General features: G+C 43.0%; 1 protein-coding gene across 2 annotated transcripts; it reads left to right on the top strand.

The window, feature by feature from the left end:
* The first annotated feature begins 1,108 nt into the window (after nt 1-1,108).
* Nucleotides 1,109-22,679, top strand: NEU1 (neuraminidase 1). Of its 2 annotated transcripts, none has more exons than XM_081934305.1 (6): nt 1,109-1,383; nt 13,173-13,365; nt 14,393-14,655; nt 16,344-16,529; nt 17,954-18,173; nt 20,021-22,679. In XM_081934305.1, exons 1-6 carry the CDS (start codon nt 1,243-1,245, stop codon nt 20,239-20,241), a joined length of 1,224 nt encoding a protein of 407 aa, XP_081790431.1. In that variant the 5' UTR covers nt 1,109-1,242; the 3' UTR covers nt 20,242-22,679. The 2 variants fall into 2 exon arrangements, with proteins under 2 accessions (XP_081790431.1, XP_081790432.1); XM_081934306.1 differs by lacking the exon at nt 1,109-1,383 and adding an exon at nt 1,449-1,526.
* The last annotated feature ends 433 nt before the right edge of the window (nt 22,680-23,112 follow it).

Below are 23,112 nucleotides of genomic sequence, written 5' to 3'. Positions count from 1 at the left end.
TATTATTACACCCGTCATAAGTGACAGTCAGACCTCCAAGGTCCCTTCCAACCCTGCTATTGTATTATATTGTATTGTATAGTTCTCCAGAGAAGAGCATTGTATTGTATAGTTCTATACAGAGAAGAGCAACCAGTTTTTTTATTTATTTTATTTATTTTTTTAATTGTTTTAATTAAACAAAAAAAACACACAAAAACATTCTTCATTACATCTTCCAGAAAGCATGTCGATTGGTTACAAATAAATTTCGTGCGTTACTACAATCATTCTTTATACTTCATTCATACTGAATTGTACATTTTAAATCAAAAATCTTTATACCATCAATATACCATCATTCTCATTTAACTATATTTGTTTAAACGTGCTTTTGTCTAGAATCATTTATATTTATATTATAATAAATCTAGACAAAAATTTATTACTAGAATTTATAAGTACCCAGGAGAGATTACATCTTTATAACAAAATCTAAACAAAAAAAATATTAATAAAATTAGTAAATCTTTTCCCCAGGTCGCATATTATAGTTTATATCCAAATTGTTTTTACCCGTTAGAGTTATTATTTCATTATTGTCATGATGGGTTATCTGTTGACGAATAAACATTTTTAAACCAAAAACATTCTATAACCATCTACAACGTCCTACTTATTAATCACCAAAAATTTGCAAGGCTACTACAGAGAGGAAGGGGTGAAGCTATTTTCCAAGGCACCCGAAGACCGGACAAGGAATAATGGATGGGAACTGACCAAGGAGAGATTCAACCTGGAAATAAAGAGAAGTTTTCCACAGTGAGAACAATCAACCACTGGAACAACTTTGCCTCCAAAAGTTGTGGGAGCTTCATCACTGAAGGCTTTCAAGAAGAGACCGGACTGCCGCCTGTCAGAAATAGAACAGGCTCTCCTGCTTGGGCAGGGGGTTGGACTAGATGACCTACAAGGTCCCTTCCAACTCTGTTAATCCTCTGTTAGTTGTCTGTCTCACTGTTTTATATTTTATTTTCTATGATGAAACAATACATTTCATCATAGAAACCCATCAATAAATGCCTAAAAAGAGAAAAGGGGCAGGGCCTCGTCCACCCACTCAGACACGGTTTGGAGGACAGCGGGGGGAAAAGGAAAACAAGCAGCAACCACAACAGCAGCAGCTGCCTCCTCCTTCCATCGGCCTTGGTCGTCACTTCCGCCCAATAAACACAGACACACACAGACTCACATACAGAGGCAATGAAGGCTGGCTGCGACTTCGCGCCGGGATCGCCTCCGCGGGGCGGTTCGGGCTTTGCCCGGAGGAGACCCTCCGTTTGGGGGCTCCTGTGCCTGGGGCTGTGGTGCTGGCCGATCTCCGGGATGGTCACTCCGGACCAGGTAACGCCGGCGTGGCGTCGCTCGACTTTTGGGGGGGACACAGATGCCCGCTTTGGGATCCGCTGGGATCGTCTGAATGAAGAAGCCCCCTTCGGGCTAAGCGAAGCCCCCCCGACCCAGATGCCTCCTGCGTGCGGGACAAGGTGGGATGGAGTGGGGAGGTGACCGGGCAGAGGGGCTGCCTTGGAGGAGCAACCGAAGCCGCGTCCCTTGGCTAAGCTGCAAAGGGACCGGAGGAGACAGGAGGTCGCCCGGGGAAGGGACTCCCATCACTCGGATGACTCACAATAGCAGGGTTGTTGTTGTTGTGGTGGTGGTGGTGGTGGTTGAAGTTTAGCCGGCTTGCTTCGCTGCTCCGGATTGTGGGGCGGTTCACACGCGCGCGGTGTGGACCGGTTCCCGTCCCAGCCGGCGAAGGAGCAACTTAGAACGCCTTTCGGGGCTGGAAAGGGACCCTGGAGGTCTTCTAGTCCAACCCCTTGCTGAAGCAGGAGACCTTGTCCCATTGCAGACAGATGGATGTCCGCTCTCTTCTTTTTTCTTTTTTTCCAATCCAAACCTTTATTGTCAGAGTACAACATGTAAAGAATAGAATAGAATAACAAGAGTTGGAAGGGACCTTGGAAGGTCTTCTAGTCTAACCCCCTGCTGAGGCAGCAAACCCTACACCCCTTCAGACAAATGGTTATCCAACATCTTTTTGTGTGTGTGCATTTCCTCGCTCTTCTTTTTTTAAAACACAAATAATGCAAACAGTACATATACAACTGAATACAAAAAGAAAGAAAGAAAGAAAGAAAGAGAAAGAAAGAAAGAAAGAAAGAAGAAAGAGAAAGAAAGAAAGAAAGAAAGAAAGAAAGAAAGAAAGAGGGAGGGAGAGGGAAGGAAGAAAGAAAGAAGGAAGGAAGGAAGAAAGAAGAAAGAAAGAAAGAAAGAAAGAAAGAAAGAAAGAAAGAAAGAAAGTAGGAAGGAAGTAGGGAGGGAGGGAGGAAGGGAGGAAGAAGAAAGAAGGAAGGAAGAAGAAGAAAGAAAGAAAAAGAAGAAGAAAAAGGAAGAAAGAAAGAAAAGAAAGAAGAAAGAAAAAGAAAGAAAGACAGACAGACAGACAAAATATGAAGCACCCACAACATCTGGAAGTAAACCGTTGCACCACAAACAGTGTTTGTCCTCATTGTCAGGACATTTCTCCTTATTCTATGTTGCTTCTATCTTTAGTTACTTTCCACCCAGTGCTTCTTGTCCTGTCTTCAGGTGCTTTGGAGAACAGATTGACACCTTCTTCTTTATGTCTATGGAGATCCTCAGTCATCCAGGTCATGGGTGTGCTTTTTCAAGAGGCAACAGGACTTTCTGCTTTTTCTTTGAAGACGAAGAAGAAACTTCTTGGATGAGAAGTGAAACAACTTCAAAGAAAAACCAGAAAGTCCCCCGAGTAGGTCGCTGGGTTGTAGGTTTTGTTTCTTTATTGTTTCTATGAAGTGGATTGAGTTTTGTACGTGTGAGGTGATGGATTCTGTGTAGGGCTGAAGTTGTTTGGCAAGAAATTTGGCAAAATTCTGTAGAGGTGAGCCTATGGAGCTGACTATGGGTCTGAGTGGTGTTCCTTCTTTGTGTATCTTGGGGAGGCCATAGAGCTTGGGGCATCTGGATGAAGCTTTGACAGCTATCCAAAACAAATACAACCCCCCCTCCCAAGCACATCCTAGATCTGACCAATCGTTTGTTGACTAGGGCTGGTTTCCAGATGTCTGGTAGGCAGGAGGTAACGTCACATTTATTCATGTTGGGGGGGTGTTATAAACGAGCCCCATCCACCACCCAGGTTGTTACAACACGAAACAATAGACACACAGCCAGCACCAATCAGCACCAATCTACCAATCATGATACAACCACACAACCAATCATTCCACTTACTAAAACAAAGCCAGCACTCCACACCCACCCACCAAGATTTATAGAAAGACGGCAGCTCCGATCACACTTTAAGCCCAAAACCCAGCCTCAAGTATATATATATATATTTGTGTTGTGTTTGTGCTGATAAATAAATGAAGGGAGACTAGTATAGATCTATTTCAAGCTAATTAGCTCTCATCAGCTAGCCATACCCTTACCGGGAATCGAACCTGGGCTGTATTGCAAATTAGGCAGATGTAATTTGGGCATACCAGGGGTTGTAACACAAATACATACATACATACATACATACATACACACATACACATACATATACACGCACACACGCACACACGCATGTTGCACGCACGCACGCGCACGCACACACACCACACACATACTAGCAGGATACCTGTGCTAACAATGGTCGTAAACTATGTGATCAGGCTAAGCAGGAGGAATTTGATTCACAATCCATTGGATCAGTGGTGGTCGGTGATTCAAACATCTAAGGGAATATCGCTCCCATCACCTTGAGTCCGGAAGCAGTTTCATAGGTGGAAGGTGTAGACATTTTGGTGAGGTACCGATGTTTAGTACTGTAAGGAGCCCCAGACCACCCCTGAGTGAAGAAGTGGAACGTCTGCCAGTTTGAAGTGAGGTAACGGAAAGTGAGACTTCTTTTCAGGTGGGGAGGGGGAGTAGAATGTCTAACTCCTTAGCATTTGAGCATGTTAATATAAGGCAACTGGCAGTTGGAACAGAGTTCTTTTCAGGTGGGGAGGGGGAGTAGAACTCCTTAGCATCAGAGCATGCTAATTACTGTATAAGAAATACTAATGATCTGATACTCATTTCAAAAAAATCCATTCTTAGCGAGCACCTAGAAGCCAAGAGGAACGTACGTGCCAAATTTCAAGTTTGTAGGCTTTACGGTTCTGGAGATTTCGTGATTGGTGAGTGAGTGATACCAGTGAGTGTATTTGCCATTTTTTATATATCTCTACAGTAGACTTGAGACAACTCTCTCTCCTGAGGCTACTGTAAATGATAGGATTAGTAAAGAGAATGAGTTGAAATTTTGCGGCTGGTAGCTGAGGGAGATCTTGTTTGCTTGTGTTTGTCTATTAAGCTATTCTATTTTGATTGGGCATAATTAGGGCTTATGTATAGGACAGTTTTAGGAAGCTCTCAGACTGGCAGCTTCTGAGCCCTGTGTGGGAGCGTACTACTCGGAATTGTTAGGGTTAAAGCAAAGTTTTACAAGTCAATTTGTACATCAGTAAATAAATTATGAGCATTACAGCCCCAATACATCTAAGGGACACCAGGCTCAGGATGGCTTTTGTTAAGTAAGTAAGCTCCCCGTTAGGAGAGCGAGTGTGCAGAGAAGCGTAGTGAGAGTGGTATGGAAGAACACGCACAAATCAGCATACAGGGACACCGAATAGTATAAAATATAGTAGTTTACTATGTGGAAATATAGAGGTATTCAGAGTCCAGTTAACAGTCCAAGTCATACACGGTTCAGTCAGTCAGTTATCAATATTCTCAGTTTAACACACAGAGTAGCTAACAGTAGCAAGACTCAGTAACTCACGAGCAGTATCAAACAGTATCCATGATCAGCATCTAACAAACAGAGAGCTAACAGCCATTCTGGTTCCCTCTTATGGCTGCTTGAGGTAACAAGCCAATTACATCTCTTCAACATTTAAAGTAACAGTAAAGTAATCATAGCTTATATACATTGCCAAGCCAAGCCTAGGGTTACATCCCTAACAGCTTTTCTAGAAAATTTAGGTATTTATTAAATATCTCAGATTGCACAATTCCATGATAACCATTCAGGCGGTTCTCAGCTTATAACCATTTAGCAACTGTCCAAAGTTACAATTCTCCCCCCCAAAAAGCTACTTACAACCTGGTTCTAAAATTCAGACAGACAGCTGCCCCTCACCCTGCGGTCACGTGACCAAAATTTAAGTGCTCAGTAACCATCTTGAATTTACAATGTCTCACGTTCAACATTCTCAATTATGGTTGTAAGTTCAATTACACTTATGGCTCAATTAAGTCAAAGACTACCTGTAATTAGCAAGATTGTTTGCCTACAGGTAGTCCTTGACTCACAGCAGTTTGTTTTAGTGACCGTTCCAAGTTACCACGGCACTGAAAAAAGTGACTTACGACCATTTCTCACACGATCGCTGCCTCATCCCCATCGTCACGCGATCAACATTCGGACGCTTGGCGACGGATTCATATTTATGACGGTTGCAGTGTCCTGGGGTCATGCGAGCACCCTTTGCAACCTTCTGACAAGCAAAGTCAATGGGGAAGCCGGATTCACTTAACAACCCTGTTACTAATTTAACAACTGTACTGATTCACTTATCAACTATGATCAGAAAGTTCGTAAAATGGGCCAAAATGTAATATCTGTCTCAGTGAGCAACAGAAATTTGGGGCTCGATTGTGATCGTATGTCGAGGACTACTTATATATGTCTGAGTGACGGGTCCCTTTTTTGACTTAATCACAGCTAGGTGTATTTACGGTTTCTCTTGCAAAACGTTTTACATTCTTCTCTGTGCGGATCCTAGAAAGGTCTGTTTCGTTTGTTTATTTCCCCGTCACATTTTTCACTCTTTGGTAATCTCCTTCTTGTTCTGTGCTCTAATCTCTGTACCTTTTGTCCCTGACAGTTGCACTTGCCTGCATGTTCCCATTCTTGGGTGGACAGAAAAATAGACCGGGATATTTTTTTTTCAATTTTATTAACAAACATATAAAATACACACACACAAAACTTAGACGTACAACACATTTACACAATGCAATACAAACAGGAACTTCCTGTTCTTTCTAATAGCAATTAACAATCGATAGCGCTCACCTTATATTATTTCCCCTTCAATTGTATTTCATTTGAGTTTCACCATTCTTAACTCTTTTATTTTACTCATAACTATTATTTTTGAGTTTTGTTACATTCCTTCATTGATGCCTGTTTCTTTCCTCCATCCACCTATCCACCATTTATCCCATATCTGGTAGAATTCTGATTCTTCTTTTCCCCGAATTTCTTTAGTTAGTTTGTCCATTTCAGCACAATCCATAACCTTTCTTATCATTTCATCTTCACTTGGAGTTAATTTATTCTTCTATTTCTGGGCAAAGGCAATCCTTGCCGCCGTAATTATATGTAGTATTAAATACTGGATTTCTTTTTTGTATTTCGCAGACATTATTCCTAATAAAAAAATTTCAGGTTTCCATTCTATTTTAACCCCTGTTATTGCCACCAGCCAATTTTTGATCTTTTTCCAAAATTTTTTAGCCTCTTCACAGGTCTGACCGGGATATTTTTTCATTGTCTCTTTGTCAAATCTTGGTTTGTCTGTGATGAAACCAGAAGGCACGGCTGTTCCTGCTGTCAACATTTTGATACAGGATGAAGTTAAGGAGAAGTTAAGCCTTATTTGAAATAACTTTGCTCTCCCACTTCCAAAAGGGTGTATGGCAACTCACCACAGCAAAATTGTCACGGCCAATTTGCTGTGGCCAACTCTCCACAAGACAACTCACTGAGGGACAAGAGTTACACTAACATCAAAGAAATGGTGGAATAGAATCACTAAAGGGAGGATGCAACAGGAGGGACAGAATGAAAGGTGAATGACGTTTTTTAAAAAAATATTCAAGAATTAAATTGAATTATTAAATTGTCCTGGCGTGAGATGTCCTGCAGTGAGTTAGCCATGGTGAGTGGGCTATGGCGAGTTTGCCGCAGCGAGTTGGCTGTGGCGATTCGTCCTATTCTGATCCCAGAATAGTATTGAATAGCGATGCTTACAGTCCAAAGGAAAGGTTAGGGTTAGGAAAACAACAGAAACTACCAAGACTTAAAAATATCACTGGGAACTGGGTAGATTTCAGCCCTGATTTTATCAATGAGACGCTGTAATATGTAGTATTGGCTGGATACCCGTGCTTTGCAATAAAACTATGGGATCAGGCGATGCAGGAGAAATTTGGTTCACAATCCGTTGGCTCAGTGGTGGTCGGTGATTGAAACACATAAGGGAATATCGCTCCCGCCGCCTTGAGTCCAGAAGCAGGTGGAAGGTGCAGACATTTTGGTGAGGTACCGACATTTAGTACTATAAGGAGCCCCAGGCTGCTCCTGAGTGAAGGAGTGGAACGTCTGACAATTTGAACTGAGGTAATAGACTGTGAGGCAACTGGCAGTTGGAACAGACTTCTTTTCAGGTGGGGAGGGGAGTAGAATGTCTAACTCCTTAGCATCAGAGCCAGGGGTGGGTTGCTGCTGATGTTACTGCTGGTTCGTTTCACGCGCTTGCCTGATGTGTGCTGCCGCATGTGCACAGTTGCCTGTAAAATGTTCTGTGCAGGCAAAAGGACAAAAATCCATGCCGGCAATGCCAGCGGCGACCGGGAAACCAGTTCAGAGGTGTGGCCAGCCTGGGTCGCTGCCAGTTCTGCGACCCAGGCCAACAAACCACTACTGATTCGGCTGAGCCAGTGAGAACCAGTAGCAACCCACCTCTGATCAGAGCTTGTTAATATAAGGCAACTGGCATTTGGAACAGAGTTCTTTTCAGCTGAGGCGGGGGAGTAGAACTCCTTAGCATCAGAGCATATTAATTACTGTATAATAAAAGAAATAACTGCAAGCCACTTCTGGAAAAAAAACCTTGCCAATAAAACTGCAGGGATTTGTCTCTATGCAGTCTCTGAGAATTGGACATGATTGAACGAATGGGTGGGTGGGTGGGAAGTAACACCATCCCAAAACTGGTTTTGCGTGAAGATCTTGCATGGATGTTTTCAGAGGGAGTCTATCTATCAGCTGATAGTAGGGCTGCTTTGGGTATGGGTGTAGGGACATGGACAATTCAAGGACAATTTAAAATAATGTTATCAGATGTTTACCTTGCTGAGGATAGAAGGATTAGCTTAAAGTCCCCGGGGCCAGCTTTTGTGCCAAAGGGTGTGTGATGTCAGTCTAGAAGATGATAAGGGAAAAAAAGATAGGATTCCTGCTTTATGCTAACCCAAGATGTGATTTGTTTAGTTTAAGTTTACAACTACATGAATCACTCTCCTTTGTTAAACCCTGGTTTTATTAAGTTATTGCTACATGTAATAGTTTTAAGGGAGAGGGTTGCCTCTGATCTTTGAGTGGGGAGTCGGGTTGCAATTCAAGATGTAAGCTAGGCTAAAATATTAAAAGAGCCAGTTTAGTTCATTGGTTAAGAAATTGACCTAGAAATCAGGAGACTGTGAGTTCTGTTAGTGCAGGAAAATGGCTAAGTGACTTTGATCTGTCACACATATACTAAGCCCAATTCCCCTAACAGGATTGTGTGGGGAAAATAGGAAGTGGAAGGAATATTAGTATGTTTGCCACTTTTAGTTGTCTATGAAATGCAAGATAAAAATCTAGAGAGTTGTTAATTACAGAAAAAATAATTAACTATAATATAGCAGAGAGCCAGTTAGCTATAAAAGACACAATGAACTCTGAGTTCTAGTCTTCTCTTAGACATGAAACCAGCTTGGGCCAGTCCGTCCCTCTCAGCCCCAGGAATGGGAAAATGTGCAAGGCGCTTCCAAGCTGGGGAATTTATCCATATAGTCACCAAGAGTCAAGACTCAGGATTGACTTCGAGGCACGGGAGGGGGTGGGGAAGCTGTACAGGAAGTCCTCAATTTAAAACCAAAATTGAGTCTGGAATTTTGGTCGTAAGTTGTTGCGTTTGTAAGTCAAGTCACCATATGACCGGAGTCATTTTTACAATGGTCATTAAATGAGATATTGTGGCTTTTATGCAGATTACAGGTCATAAATCCAAATCCAGTTTATCCAGTGGGTGTTTTTTGCCAGAAAATGGCAACAACAACAACACAAAATGAAATTACATGACCTCCGGATTCTACAACCTGTTGTAAATACGAGCCAGTTGCCTAGCACCCAAAAGGTAATCATATGACTGAAAGGACAGTTTTAGTTCATTGTAACTTTGGTCATTAAGCAACTGGTTCAGAAGTCAAGTTAAAGTAGAATAAAATATGGATTAAAATATAAGAATGAAGACGTGGCATAAAAGGGACAGTTGGAAGCTTGCTTAAAGGGACAGGGAAATGTCATCAGCCTTCAACCACAACATGTTCCAGCAAACGTCCCTATGTCAAAAGTCCAAAACCACAAGGTTCAATTAAAGTCCGCATAAAGACACATAGTCAGTACCTATGGCCCAAGACGAAAGGAAAAGTAAGATTCCATCTCCTTATAAGGCTTTTTCCTCAAGGTAACCAATAAGAAATGAGTTAAGTGTTTCCGTGTTAACGCTGTCTTTGAGAATGTATAAGAATGTGTGCTTCGATATTGAAGGTTGTTCAGAATTTGCAACGTTAGCCATGTGCTAACTTTCTGAACCAGGCTGCCAAATAAACTCCTCCTGTATCCTGAGAAGTCTATAACGCCTGTCATTTTCTGCAACAAAGTCTATTAAAAATAACAGTTAAAAATCAATAATTACTTTGGAGGGGCTGCTGGCTGCCCTTAAAACTTTGGAGGGCAAAATATTATCCTGAAAGGCCTCTTAATGTACACCCTAGTTTACTTTTGAAAAGCCATAGTTAATATTTGGGGGGGGGGGGGAGCGTACATACAAATCTCCTATATTTTTAACTCCAAACTCATAATAGAACTAGATGAGGTTTGAGGTCACTGTGATGTCTTTAGGAGTCAATAAATATTCTGCTGTTTGCAAAATGATTCATCTTCACTTCAGATCATGTGCCCAGCGGTTAACAGGAAATGTCAGGGATATGTAAGAAGCAATGGAAATTTGTTTGAAGGTTTTGTCCGGTTTATAATATTTTATATCACGCTTTTCCTCCACGGAGCTCTCAGCATTTGATCCTCCACCCCTTATCTTTTATGAAATCTGAAATGTTGTCATTTCTGCAACTATTATTAGAGTGTTAGATTTGCTTTGTTATATATACTCTTCCATTTACCTTGAGCGTTTCTGGGTTTTTTTCTTTTTATTTGTGACTTCTAAGTATGCTTAGTTCCTAATGGGGATTTTTGGCAGACTGAAAAGCAGAGCCAACGACAGTGATCAATACAGGTAATCTTCCACTTACAACCACAATTGAGCCCAAAATGTCGGTTGTTAAGTGAGACATTGAGTTTTGCCCCATTTCACAATCTTTCTTGCCACAGCTGTTAAGTGAATCACTGCAGTTGATAAGTTAGTAACCTAGCAGTTAAATGAAACTGGCTTCCCCGTTGACTTTGCTCATCAGAAGGTGGCAAAAGAGGATCCCATGACCTTGCGACATGGCACCGGTCATAAATATGAACCAACTGCCAAGCATCTGAATTTTGATCACGTGATCATGGGGCTGCTTCAAAGGTTGTAACTGTGAAAAACAGTTGCAAGTCACTTTTTTCAGTGCTGTTGTAACTTTGAATGGCCACTAAATGAAGTGTTGTAAGTCAAAAACTACCTGTAACGAAAAGCAGGTGAGTAGACCAGCTCTTCAGAACTTTTCTGGACCAGGAGAGGACAGGAGATCGCCCACGTGAACTCTGAACAGTTGTTACTTTCAAAGAGGCCACAAGACTGGTCCCCACTGGGTTTTGAGCACTGGGAGACAACGGAAATAACCAACTTGTTCACAACCACAGTTGGCACCTTTTAAAAGCCACTATGTTCGTAAGCTTCCTTTTCCAATCACATTTAGAAATTGTTAACTACTTTTGAGGTATTATCTAAAATGCACAGCTAATTAATTGAGAATATAAAATGACACAAACTCTTTTAACATTGAAAATACCAAAGGATAGGTGGAGAAATAGAATCAGAAGTTTAGTAATGTCAGCTTCTAAGTTTGCTCCTATGGCTAGACTGTGCCCAAAAGGTGTTACAAAAGAACCGGCAAATGAGAAACACATTTTATTTGACAAGACAGAGATGACATTGAAAGTGGATCTGCAAATAGCTACAAGAATGACATGAAAGAGGATGTCTTACTGTACATATAAAAGAGACTAGTTGATGCTTTAAAAATCTAAGGAGAAATACAAATAATAAACCAACATTCAGTCACACTTTTGTTCCATATAGCATCAATCTCGTGAACTCTCAAGTTTCCTATTTCCGCTACATAGTCAAAATGGATAGTGATTAATATATGTGTGTGTGTGTGTGTGTGTGTGTGTGTGTGTACACGGGTGCAGATATATCTTTATGTATATAGAATGTGTACTCAGGGACGTAGTGGTTCAGTGCTAAGACGCTGAGCTTGTCGATTAGAAAGGTCGGCCGTTCGGCGGTTCAAATCCCTAGCGCTTTCTGTTCTTTCTCTTAACTATATTCTTTTCTTTTCTTTATATTTTCTGTGCTTACTTTTCTCCACCATTTTTTCCCGACCTTTGCATTTTCACTTTTCCTTTTCTTTCTTGTTCTTAGTTTGCATTACATTTGACTACTGTAACTGAAATCCTTAATAAAAATTTCATTTATTAGAGGTTTTTTTTTCTTTTTTGCCTTGTGGTTAAGTTGTTACACTCTTGCACATTTTTGGGTGAAGTTCCCTAAATTTCAAGATTCTGATAACTAGTTCCCTCTTGGTATTTTCAGTGCTTCTGTTTCAGTTTCTGTCCCACTTGTTCACTCACTTAAGGAAGTTCTTATTGCATTCCATCACGGTACGGCCTTAAGAATACAATTGTGCAGTTGGAAGAGTGTTAGCTTTGTTGTTGTTAATCGCAAAGTCTTGTCCGATCCATCACCACGCCATGGACAACGTTCTTTCAGGCCCTCCTGTCCTCTACCATTTAAGTTCACACTGACTCCATCCAGCCACCTCATTCTCTGTCGTCCCCTTCTTCTTTTGCCCTCCATCTTTCCCAGCATTAGGCTCTTCTCCAGTGAGTCCTTCCTTCTCATTAGGTGGCCAAAGTATTTGAGTTTCCTCTTCAGGATCTGGCCTTCTAAAGAGCAGTCAGGGTTGATCTCCTCTAGTACTGACCGGTTTGATCCCCTTGCAGTCCAAGGGACTCACAGGAGTCTTCTCCAGCACCAGAGTTCAAAGGCCTCAATTCTTTGGCGCTCAGCCTTTCTTATGGTCCAACTTCCACAGACATACATTGCAACTGGGAAAACAATAGCCTTGACTATACGCACTTTTGTTGGCAGGGTGGTGTCTCTGCTTTTTAGTATGCTGTCTAGATTCTTTCTCACTTATTTTTATTGTGTTTCAGGATTTGGGCCCAAAGGCGAACAGACTTAATTTGGTGCAAATCCTTCTGTTAAAGATAAAGCAGAGTCTCGGTCTCTTTTGCATCTGCTTAACCAAGTTTGATTGAAAAACAGTACCGTAATTGGCCCAACCCTGGTTCTCTCTTCAGACAGGAAGTTAGCACTTTCTGTGGGGATTATGAATCTCAGGAACAGGAAACTTTCTATCTCATCCTGCCATTAAAAAAAAGCGCAGGGGTCAGTGGTGGGATTCAAACATTTTTACTACCGGTTCTGTGGGCATGGCTTGGTGGGCAGGGCAGGGGAAGAATACCGCAAAATCCCCATTTCCTCCTGATCAGCTGGGACTCGGGAGGCAGAGAATAGATTGGGGGCGGGGCCAGTCAGAGGTGGTATGTACTGGTTCCCCGAACTACTCAAAATTTCCGCTACTGGTTCTCCAGAACTGATCAGAACCTGCTGAGTACCTCTGGCAGGGGTCCATGCAGAGAACAAGCCTCACGGATAACAGATATGCTTATGATTTCTCCACCGCTTCTTTGTTGCAACCAAGGCCTGATGAACTTCCCTGGTTTGTCTCGGCAGGTGAAGCCTCGTATCGTCATGGAGCAATTGCTCTGGGTCAGTGGCGGCGCAATCGGGGAGGTAAACACGTTCAGGATCCCTCTCATCACAGCGACACCTTACGGCACCCTCTTGGCCTTTTCAGAAGCCAGGAAGACGTCTGCTTCTGACAGCGGAGCTAAATTCATAGCCCTTCGCAGATCAGTAGACAAAGGTTTGTGAGGCTGAAGAAGCAGGAGGGGCGGGAGTAGGCGGTGGTTTCTGTCTCAGGGGGCAGAAATCTCTAAGGCCGCGATGGCGAACCTATGGCATGCATGCCAGAGGTGGCATGCAGCGCCCTCTCTGATGGCACGCGAGCCGTCACCCCAGTTCAGTTCCACTGCGCATGTGTGTGCGCCTCCCACCGGCCAGCTGGCCTTCGGGTCTCTGCGTGGGGAGCGGGGTGCACAGGGGTCTCGCACATATCCGCAGAGGTGTGTGCGGGGGGCGTGTGCGGGGGGCGTGCGGGTGTGTGTGTGTCGCATGCGCAGTGTGTTCTGACCTAGGCTTCCCCAAAAAGCACAAAGGAGATCCCTGGTCCCGACAAAACCCCTTTTATTAAATGAATGTGAATTTCTCTCATTCATATTCAACAAAGGCCTGGTAAGCCATCTTTCCAAGGTGAATGTATGACCACAGGCCTTATCTATATTGGAACGCTGCCATGTAAATATTTTCCAAACGCAGTACTGTGCAAGGAAAGACTTGGCACAGAGTCTCTGAGATTCACGGACAGATCTCCACACTCCTGAAACGAATGAACGAATGTCCACTCTCCTGTCGCTCCTCTTTTATTTCCTATGGGGGGGGGGATTCACCATCCACCTGTGGCTTTACTCCCAAGTCTGATTTCTTAGCTGTTCTTTTCTTCTGGCAGCTCTGCGCATGCGCACACTGGGAACAGGCTCCTGCTGTTCCTCTGCCTCACTGCTGTCTAGCTCCAAAGGCAGCTGAGAATTTCCAGACTTCCTTGGCCCCCTCTCTGCCTCCGACACAGAGCCCTCATCTGAGCCTTCCCCATCCTCTAGAACTGGCCCATGTTCCTCCCCAACCTACTCATTATCCGAATGTGCTGACAGCTCCGTTGTCCGCTGGCGGGCCACAACACAGCGCAACTCTTGCTAGTAATCCAAGAGGAGGCTGGTATCAGACTGAAAAAGCCGAGCAGAGAAATTTAATCCGTGATCTGCCTGTCCTTCTAGGTGCTAACTGGAGCCCGACTTCATTCATAGTTGATGATGGTTCCCTCACAGACGGTCTCAATCTTGGAGCTGTGGTGATAGATTGGGAAAAGGACATGGTGTTCTTGATATATACTCTCTGTGCACACTACCGGGGATGTTCTACTGCCAGCGTCATGATTATTCGCAGCTTGGATGACGGGGTCACATGGAGCCGTCCCCGGAACCTCTCTGAGGAAATTGGCACGACCATGTTTGCCCCTGGACCGGGCTACGGCATCCAGGTGAGCCTACGCCTCAAACATAGAGGCAGTAAGAATGATTGCGCTGAATTATTCACTGTTTTTCTTAGCCCCCCCTCCCCCCCCGTTTATATGTGTCCTGATGATGATGCGGGACTGGAACAGAACAGAGCCTGTAGCAAGCATGCTAGTGTTGATCCTTATCAACCGCTATTTTTACAAAAGAGCAAATTTCTGCCTCTTCCAGGTAAACAAGTCAGCAAACAGGAGCAGATCAGTGGGGGGTTCTGGCCGGTATACCCCGGTTTGGGCATACCGGGAGCAGCTGGGAGCAGCGGCCACTGTACCGGAATGGTGCTTTAGTGGGGGGGGGCCACCTCCCCTCAAGTTCCTTACCTGTTTTTAAGTCAACCGGGCCATTTGCACACACAGACGCAGCGTACGGCGGCTGCGCAACCTCCGCCAAGCAGCTGGAGGGTTGCAGAGCGGTGGGTACACATGTGTGCACAGCGCGCATGCCCATGGTAGATGCCCGGCCCCATCGCAGCATACTGGTTGCAACGGGATCTGGAACACACCACTGGAACGAATTCTACTTTATTGTAAGGCTACATTAACAAAATCTGAAAATCTGAAAATAAAAGCTTTCCACTACTACTTTTAACTGCTTGGAGATCCATTGGGGCAGGTCCGTTCTACGTTTCTTTCTCTGACCGTTAAACCATTGAGGCTCCTGCCTCTCTTGTCTGACTGTCTGTAGAGATTCTCAGTCATCCAGGTAATGGTTGTCCCAAAGGGGCTTCTTCTGGAGGCAACTAGACTTCCTTGTTTTTCTTTGAAGGTGTCCCAACCCTAAAGCAGAGGCAGCATTTTCATGGAAGAATGAAGTGCACCCTCTCATTCCTCTTTGAGAAAGGGATGGAGGAGAGAAGCAGTGCAGTGCAACGGTGAAGGAAACGGCAATTGTGCTCACATTCCTAGCTGTCAGACCCAGTAAACCAAGGAAAACACCCAGTATTGTTTCCAAGCAGAGTTAAAGAATTTTTCCACACCTATAGACAGAATCTTGCCAAACTGGAGTACACTGCTATCTACATCAGGCATCCACTCTGAGAATATTAGTGTCGGAGAGAGACTGGCTGAGCCAGGGGGAGAAATCAAGTGGGGAATTAGTCTGGAATCTCTACATAGGCACACAAGGGCAAGGTCCGACTCTCCCATTGAATGCCCTTGAACCTTATCCAGAGAATATTCCTGGGTTATGGGGATAAGCAACAAAGTAACTAATTGAACTCTTCGTATGTGGATCTGATTGTCCATACCTGAGAATTAAAGAGTTGATGTCTTCACCTTCACACAACATTCCTGGCAGTGGTGGGTTCCGGGAGGTACGGCTCAGTAGGGCCGTATCGGTAGTAGTCAGGAGCAGCGGCCACCGTACCAGTACGGTGGCTTGTTTGGACCACCTGCCCGCCCGCGTTCCTTACTTGTTTTTTGAAGCAACCAGGCCAATTGCTCACGAGCAGCTGGATGTCGCAAGGCGGGGGCATGCGCATGCATGCGCAGCTCACATGCCCGATGAGGATGCTCGGTCCCGTGTGCAGTGTGCTGGTTGCGACTGGAGCCGGAACCCACCACTGATGCTTGGCCTATCTGTTATTCCTCTGAAATGCACTTCCTCCCAGCTTTCTATATTCCATCACACTAACCAATGGTGTCCTGGTTTGCAGAAACGCTACGAGCCCAAGAAGGGACGCTTGATAGTTTGTGGTCATGGGACTTTAGAGCTGGACGGGATCTCCTGCCTCCTCAGTGATGACCACGGCATGACCTGGTATTACGGGAGGCAACCTTTGCATGGCATCCCATATGGACTGCAGAAGAATTACAGTGACTTTAATCCTGACGAATGCCAGGTCAGTACCACAGTGAAGTTCGAACCTTGGCTCTTGAGTTTTACGTCTCAGAAAATTCACCAGGGTGTCAAAGCTGACTCTAGGCAGCTTACAGTAAAGTTTTGTTTCTTTCGATGGCATAACCCTTAATGGTTGAAACAAATTGGAGTGTGAGGTCTTACCCAAATGAGGAGGAAAAGGCTATTAGTGTTTATCCCAAAAGGCTATTAGTGTTTATCCCAAATCATCTTAATTTCATCCACAGGCTCATGTGTTCTGTGTAGTAAAGATTTTGCTTTAAATAATCTTGTATGGTATTAGAACTGTGTATTTATACATTGAATGATGAAATAATGGATTGTATCTTAATATAAATACATGCAAAGAGTGAAATATGGGCAGTACGGTAAGTTAAAAACGAACAGTATTCAAAGCACCAACAGTGGGCGAGAGATGTTGAACAGAAAGAAAAAGGCTTTTAATATGATTAAAAGTGAGAATGGAGACAAATAAAAGAAAGGGGGAATAATACTATACACATTTTACATAATAAAATAAAAGCAATAACAAGAGGGACTGGAGACTAAAACATATGAAGAACGGTTGCAGGAACTGGGTATGTTTAGTTTAAGAGAAAGAAGGACTAGGGGAGACATGATAACAGTGTTCCAATATCTCAGGGGTTGCCACAAAGAAGAGGGAGTCAAACTATTTTCCAAGGCACCTGAGGATAGAACAAGAAGCAATGGGTGGAAACTAATCAAGGAGAGAAGCAACTTAAAACTGAGGAGGAATTTCCTGACAGTTAGAACAATTAATCAGTGGAACAGCTTGCCTCCAGAAGTTGTGAATGCCCCAACACTGGAAGTCTTTAAGAAGATGTTGGATAGCCATTTGTCTGAAACGGTATAGGGTTTACTGCCTAGGCAGGGGGTTGGACTAGAAGACCTCCAAGGTCCCTTCCAACTCTGCTATTGTATTGTATTGTAAGAGGGAAGTTTAAAAATTGAATGGCAGTATTATCATGTATGTTAATATGGTGATTGGCATTCGAACAATATATTGAAACATAAAATAATGTAATAATGAAAGATAATAACTTCATATAAATGTGTATTATTATTAGAAATACATAAGCTGGATGAATGTAACAACTATGATTAATATTGCTAGTTTGATCTGTATTAAAATGTATGACACCCAGGTGCCCAGGTGTTCATGCATTTATACGTACACATGTAAAATAAAATTAAAAACTTGAAATTTTAAAAAAAATGTTTTAAATAACCATGCTGTGTATGGCTTAGCAGGGCTTGGCTACCTAGTGATTCACAAACCATGGCAATAGAAAGGGTGAGGTCCTACCCAAATATAGAGGAAAAGAAAGAATAGGATTGCTTATCCCAAAATCCTCTCAGCTGCTCATTGGTCTCCTTTTCGAACAGCCCTATGAGCTGCCAGATGGCTCCGTGGTGGTGAATGCCCGGAATGAGAATTTCTACCACTGCCGATGTCGCATCGTGGTTCGCAGTTACGACGGTTGCAATACCCTTCCACTGGAGAACGTCAGATTTGATGAGCGTTTAGTGGATCCCGCAGTGGCTGCAGGAGCTCTTTTCAAATCCGGCCTGGTTTTCTTCACCAACCCAGCCCATCGCGAGTTGCGTGAGTAAAAATAATGAAAACGTATGGGATTTTCTCTCTGTTTATATATTTGTACCAGAGGTGGGTTGCTCCCAGTTCGGCCCAAATCGGGCGAACCGATAGTAGCGACGGTGGGCGGCTCCGCCCACCTGCCCAGACGCATCTGCCCATTGCGCATCTGCGGGAGCACACCCGAACCTGTAGTAGAAAAAGTGGCAACGCACTTATGATCTGTACCCAGGAGTACAAGTTGCACAATGCTACTGTTTGCTTAACTTTGGTGTATTATTGGTGTATTATTATTATTATTATTATTATTATTATTATTATTATTATTATTATTATTATTATTATTATTATTATTATTATTATTATATGATTGTATCACAGCGGCCAGTTGTTTCGCCAGATTTGGCATTGATTACTAGTCGGGCCCCACCTAGGGGCCTAGAACGTCATAACGTATTTTCGTAATATACGTGCAGATCCAAGCAGTGCAGCTTTTTGCATTTGACTGATGGTGATTTTGTCAAGTTTTAACTGTTTTAAATGTAATTCCAGTGCTTTTGGAATAGCACCCAGTGTGCCAATTACCACTGGAATTACCACGGCTGGTTTGTGCTTGTTGTTGTTGTTGTTGTTGTTGTTGTTATTATTATTATTATTAGTGGAATGTTATTATTATTATTACAATTGGCCAAATTCACTCAAATTGCTGGGGGTGGGAAATATTTTTGCTGATACTTTTTTTAAATCTACAACTGTCCTCTCCCTACAGACATTGAAAAGACTGCAATTGACACAAGAGATTTTTGTGTTCGTAGCACTTCTATTTGTTGTGCACTTTGCTTAAGCTTCTGTTAATTCTCTTAATTTCCCTATTAGACCTTCGAATCAAAATTACAGGTGAAGACTATTACACATGCATGCCGGTAACTGGAAGACAAGCTGGCTGGTGTGCATGCGTGCGCCGGAAACCAGAATTTCATTTCCTGATGTGCGCATGGCCACTTAGCAGCTTCTCTTCCAGGTTGCGTCCCGATGAGTGCGCACACACAGTCCCTTTTTGGTGCTTGGTGCCGAATAGGTTCGCCATCACTGAAGTAGGAGGTGCTGTGAAATCTGTCTGGGTAATATTGTTATTTATAACATTTAATGCAGAATGTGCTGCACTAAGTACAGCACAGGCTGCAGCAGATAAAAGATGTTTTTTCCAATCTTAAAACAGCAGGCTTAACTATACAGCCAGCCAGGTGTCACCTAGGATTTTCTGAATTACCATAGATTACCTTGATCACCATGAAATTAAGGCATCCTCAGGGTCACCTGAATAGGGCAAATGGGTGTGAATCCTTCTTGGAACTGCTGAAAGGACTGTGTTGTAAACAGAAGATTGGTGGGGCCCTATTCCTCCCCCTCTGTGGAGAATGTCCAGAATATGGACTTTCTGTCTTCAAAAGAGTGAAACTTCTTGCTAAAATGTGCAAATATTGCAAAACCGGTTTTTCTCAACCTTGGAAACTTTAAAATCTCTGACTTTTTAACTCTGCTGGTTAATCCTGGGAGTTGAAGTCCACGCATATAAATATTTGCAAGTTTTAAAAATATTGTAGAGTGCTCCTGGGGGATGGGGGGGGGCAAAAACAGCCCGGTTTTTGCTCATGTTTGCCCTCCCCAGCCCCCAGGAGCACTTTGCAAGCCTCCCAAAGCCTCTGCACATCCATTTTTGCAAAGAGGGCGGGGTTTTGGGAGGCCAAAAATTTTGTATTCAATGTATAAGATGCACCCTCTTTTGGGGGGGAAGGTGCGTCTTATACTCTGAAAAATACGGTAAGTTGGACACTGAATTTTTTTCCTTTCCATTGCAGGGGTCAACCTGACGCTGCGCTGGAGTTTCACCAATGGGTCTTCTTGGTGGAAAGAACCCTTGCTGATCTGGAGAGGTTCCAGTGGCTATTCCTCCATGACTACCCTGGAGGGAAATTCTCCGCAGGACGACCACTGCCTCTTTATCATTTACGAGAAGGGCGAGGTCGATTATACAGAAAGCATCTCCGTGGCCAAGATTAGCCTCAGCGGGCAGCTCTGACCCTCTTTTCCAGGGCATCTTAAACATTCCCCAAGTTTGTCATGGCAGGGAAAGGAAAACGTGTGCTCAAACTGAGGAGAAACCAAATGGATGTGTTTGGGGGATCTAAAGAATGCAATTGAAGGACATGGGTAGAGAGCTTGGGCATGTCCCAGCAGAAGTTGGGGTGGCTAAAGAGGACCACATATTTATTTTCCAATCGTGCCCTCCACTTCTCTTTGTGCCTGCCTAATAGGCAACACACACACACACCTCCTCAAACCTCTCTTATTATTTCTTTCTGACCTTCTGAGGTTGAATCTGTTTTCCTGTGCTTTTCCTCACATTTATGGATGTGTATAGATTTATAGAAATTGTGGGTACATCCGGTAGGGATGGGCGGATCCCTGGAACGAAACACAAAGGCAGACTCTGTCAGATCTGTGAAGGATAAATTTATGCACTTTTGACTGACTTTCTGAACAATAAAATGGAATCGAGAGCAGAAGATATCACTTGCTGGACAAAAAAAATCCCTAAAGCCTACGTCAACGTGCCTAAGGTTTCGCAAACAGTTGTATGGGAGAACAAGCCAGTTTTTCTTCTGCGTTGCCAATATCTGTGATTTCAAATGAATGTATTTAAAGCCTGTTTCCCCATTTTTCTGATGGGACAAGTTGCCTGTACGGCTTATAAAAACGCCGGACCGTGAATTTTAAGAGCACAAAAGAAATGGGGGAGGGAGTAGAGAGGCGAACAAGCAGGGGACAGTTTTGAGATAAAAATATTTATAGAGATTCTCAGTCACCCAGGTCATGGTTGTCCCGAAGGTGCTTTTTCAAGAGGCAACAACTGGACTTTGTTTTTCCTTGAAGACATTTTGCTTCTCATCCAAGAAGCTTCTTCAGTTCTGAACTTCATTCAGTCAAGCAAAACATCTTCAAGGACAAAACAAAGTCCAATTTTGCCTCTTGAAAAAGCATCTCTGGGTTGTAAAAATATTCTTGTAGAAGTCATTGAAATGACCTCTCTACATCTGCTACTTCTCTGCAAAATCCATGGGCTCTTTTGAGCCCCCCCCCAAAAAAACCCTTAGATTTTACTCCTCCTGTACCTCAATATCAGCAAAATGGCTGCATTTTGGTGGCCTGTATTTTAAGGATGGATTGTGGGTAGTTTGTACTCCATAGATTTTGTTCCCATTTCTAACCTTAAGTTTGCCAGCCTAAAGCTTCTAAGCTTGAGAAATGCTGCTGGAGTGCTTACCCTCGTTTATATTTTAATGATGAATCTTCATGGCTGGATTTCTTTATGCCATAAAGTTGTGGCCCCTTTGGGCTAGAGAGGATAATCTGCACACATTTTGCTTCTTTTCATTCACACATCTCTGTGTGTGTTGTTTTTTAGAGCTCCAATTATCACATGTCCTCTATAAAGTCCATATTGTGACTGTTTGAATCAGTTTTAGCCCTCCAGGGAGTTATTGTTAATCCCTTTCCTTTAATGTGCAATCTTGTTTGACGGGCCAAGTTTTGGGAAATTGATATTTTTTAAAAAAACTGTTGGTGTGGCAGTCATTTTATTTTCGACATTTTTTTAATTGACTGATTATAAAGCATGAAGTCCTTTTGGACGTGGGTGTTAAGGAGTCGAAAACAACTAGATAGCAGATAATCACTCAAGCAATTCTAACAGTCTGGTGGGTGGCCAGCTTGCTTCCAGTCTCCGAATTCTTTTCATGCGTTTAAAATAAGATAAACCGGTAATTCCTGACACCAGAACCACCCGTGCAAGAATGGGTGCAGTTAATAAAATTACAGAGCTCACCTTGAGCTCCAGGCAACCGTCAGGTAGCGTAATTGATATCATGAAGCTAATTCTTGGAAGAAGAAAAGAGATCTGAGCTCAAGGTCTGTACGCCGTAGATTTTATGTACGCTCGGCAGAAGCATCATTTTACACACGCTTGTCAGAAGCGTCATGGAATAAAGCTTTAGTGGTTGATAATTCGAGCAAGGCCCTTTTTTTTCCCATTTTGAACATGGCAGTTTTAAGTGACGTGTGCTGAAAAACTACAAGTTACAGGGTGGGAATGGCCTATTTTGATCCAGGCGTGCTAACTTTTACATATTTATGGGCTCTGATTTTTACACTACCATGTCCTACGAGGGCTCGAGGCACAACCAATAAAAGCAAATCCTTGCAAAATGTCCTCCGAAGAAACGACGACACATCATAAATTGTCTTAAGGAAGGAAAACTCAAAAAGGAGAGGGGAACGAGCCATTGTTTCTACTGTAGCAGTTTTGTTTATTTATTTTCATCTTGATTTTTATGTGGTTTGCCTTTTCAATGTTGATTTTTATGAGGAGTGCCTTTATCCAGATGTTGGAAGTAAACTCTCTTCAGTTACTGGAAGATTATTAAACATGAAAATAAAAGATGAATGAAATTAATGAAATGTGATTCCTTTTATTAAATAAGCAGAGGTTTATCTCAGATTACAGCTTCTTGAGCCATAACTTATATTGTATATATCTGTTTATGTATAAACCACCCCTTTGAAGAAATTAATTAAAAGGTGGGGGAGACAGGAGCTGACGTCGCAACGACACGACGTGCGATCTCAGAACTCCGAGATTGCAGTCGATACTTTTGCTGCTGGGCAGTCCCTTTGGACCTAAACTGTCCCGAAGAGACGGTGACAGGGAAGAGTACGTCTTGCTGATCTCAGGGACACCCCAAAGTTCCTGATTGATCCAAGAGAATCTCTTCTTGCCAGCGACATATGCACAGCCCCAAGCTGCTGAAGTTGGGACAGCTCCACAACGGGAGGAAAGCGGAAAGAGAAAGTGTGTCCATCTGGTGAGGAATTCTTATTTTTATAAAAGACT

The sequence above is a fragment of the Natrix helvetica genome (assembly GCF_964273705.1).
Source record: "Natrix helvetica genome assembly, chromosome: 1".
Taxonomy (NCBI): Eukaryota; Metazoa; Chordata; class Lepidosauria; order Squamata; family Natricidae; genus Natrix; species Natrix helvetica.
The sequence above is the reverse complement of the archived record's forward strand: the minus strand, read 5'-3'. Positions and strand labels throughout refer to the sequence as shown.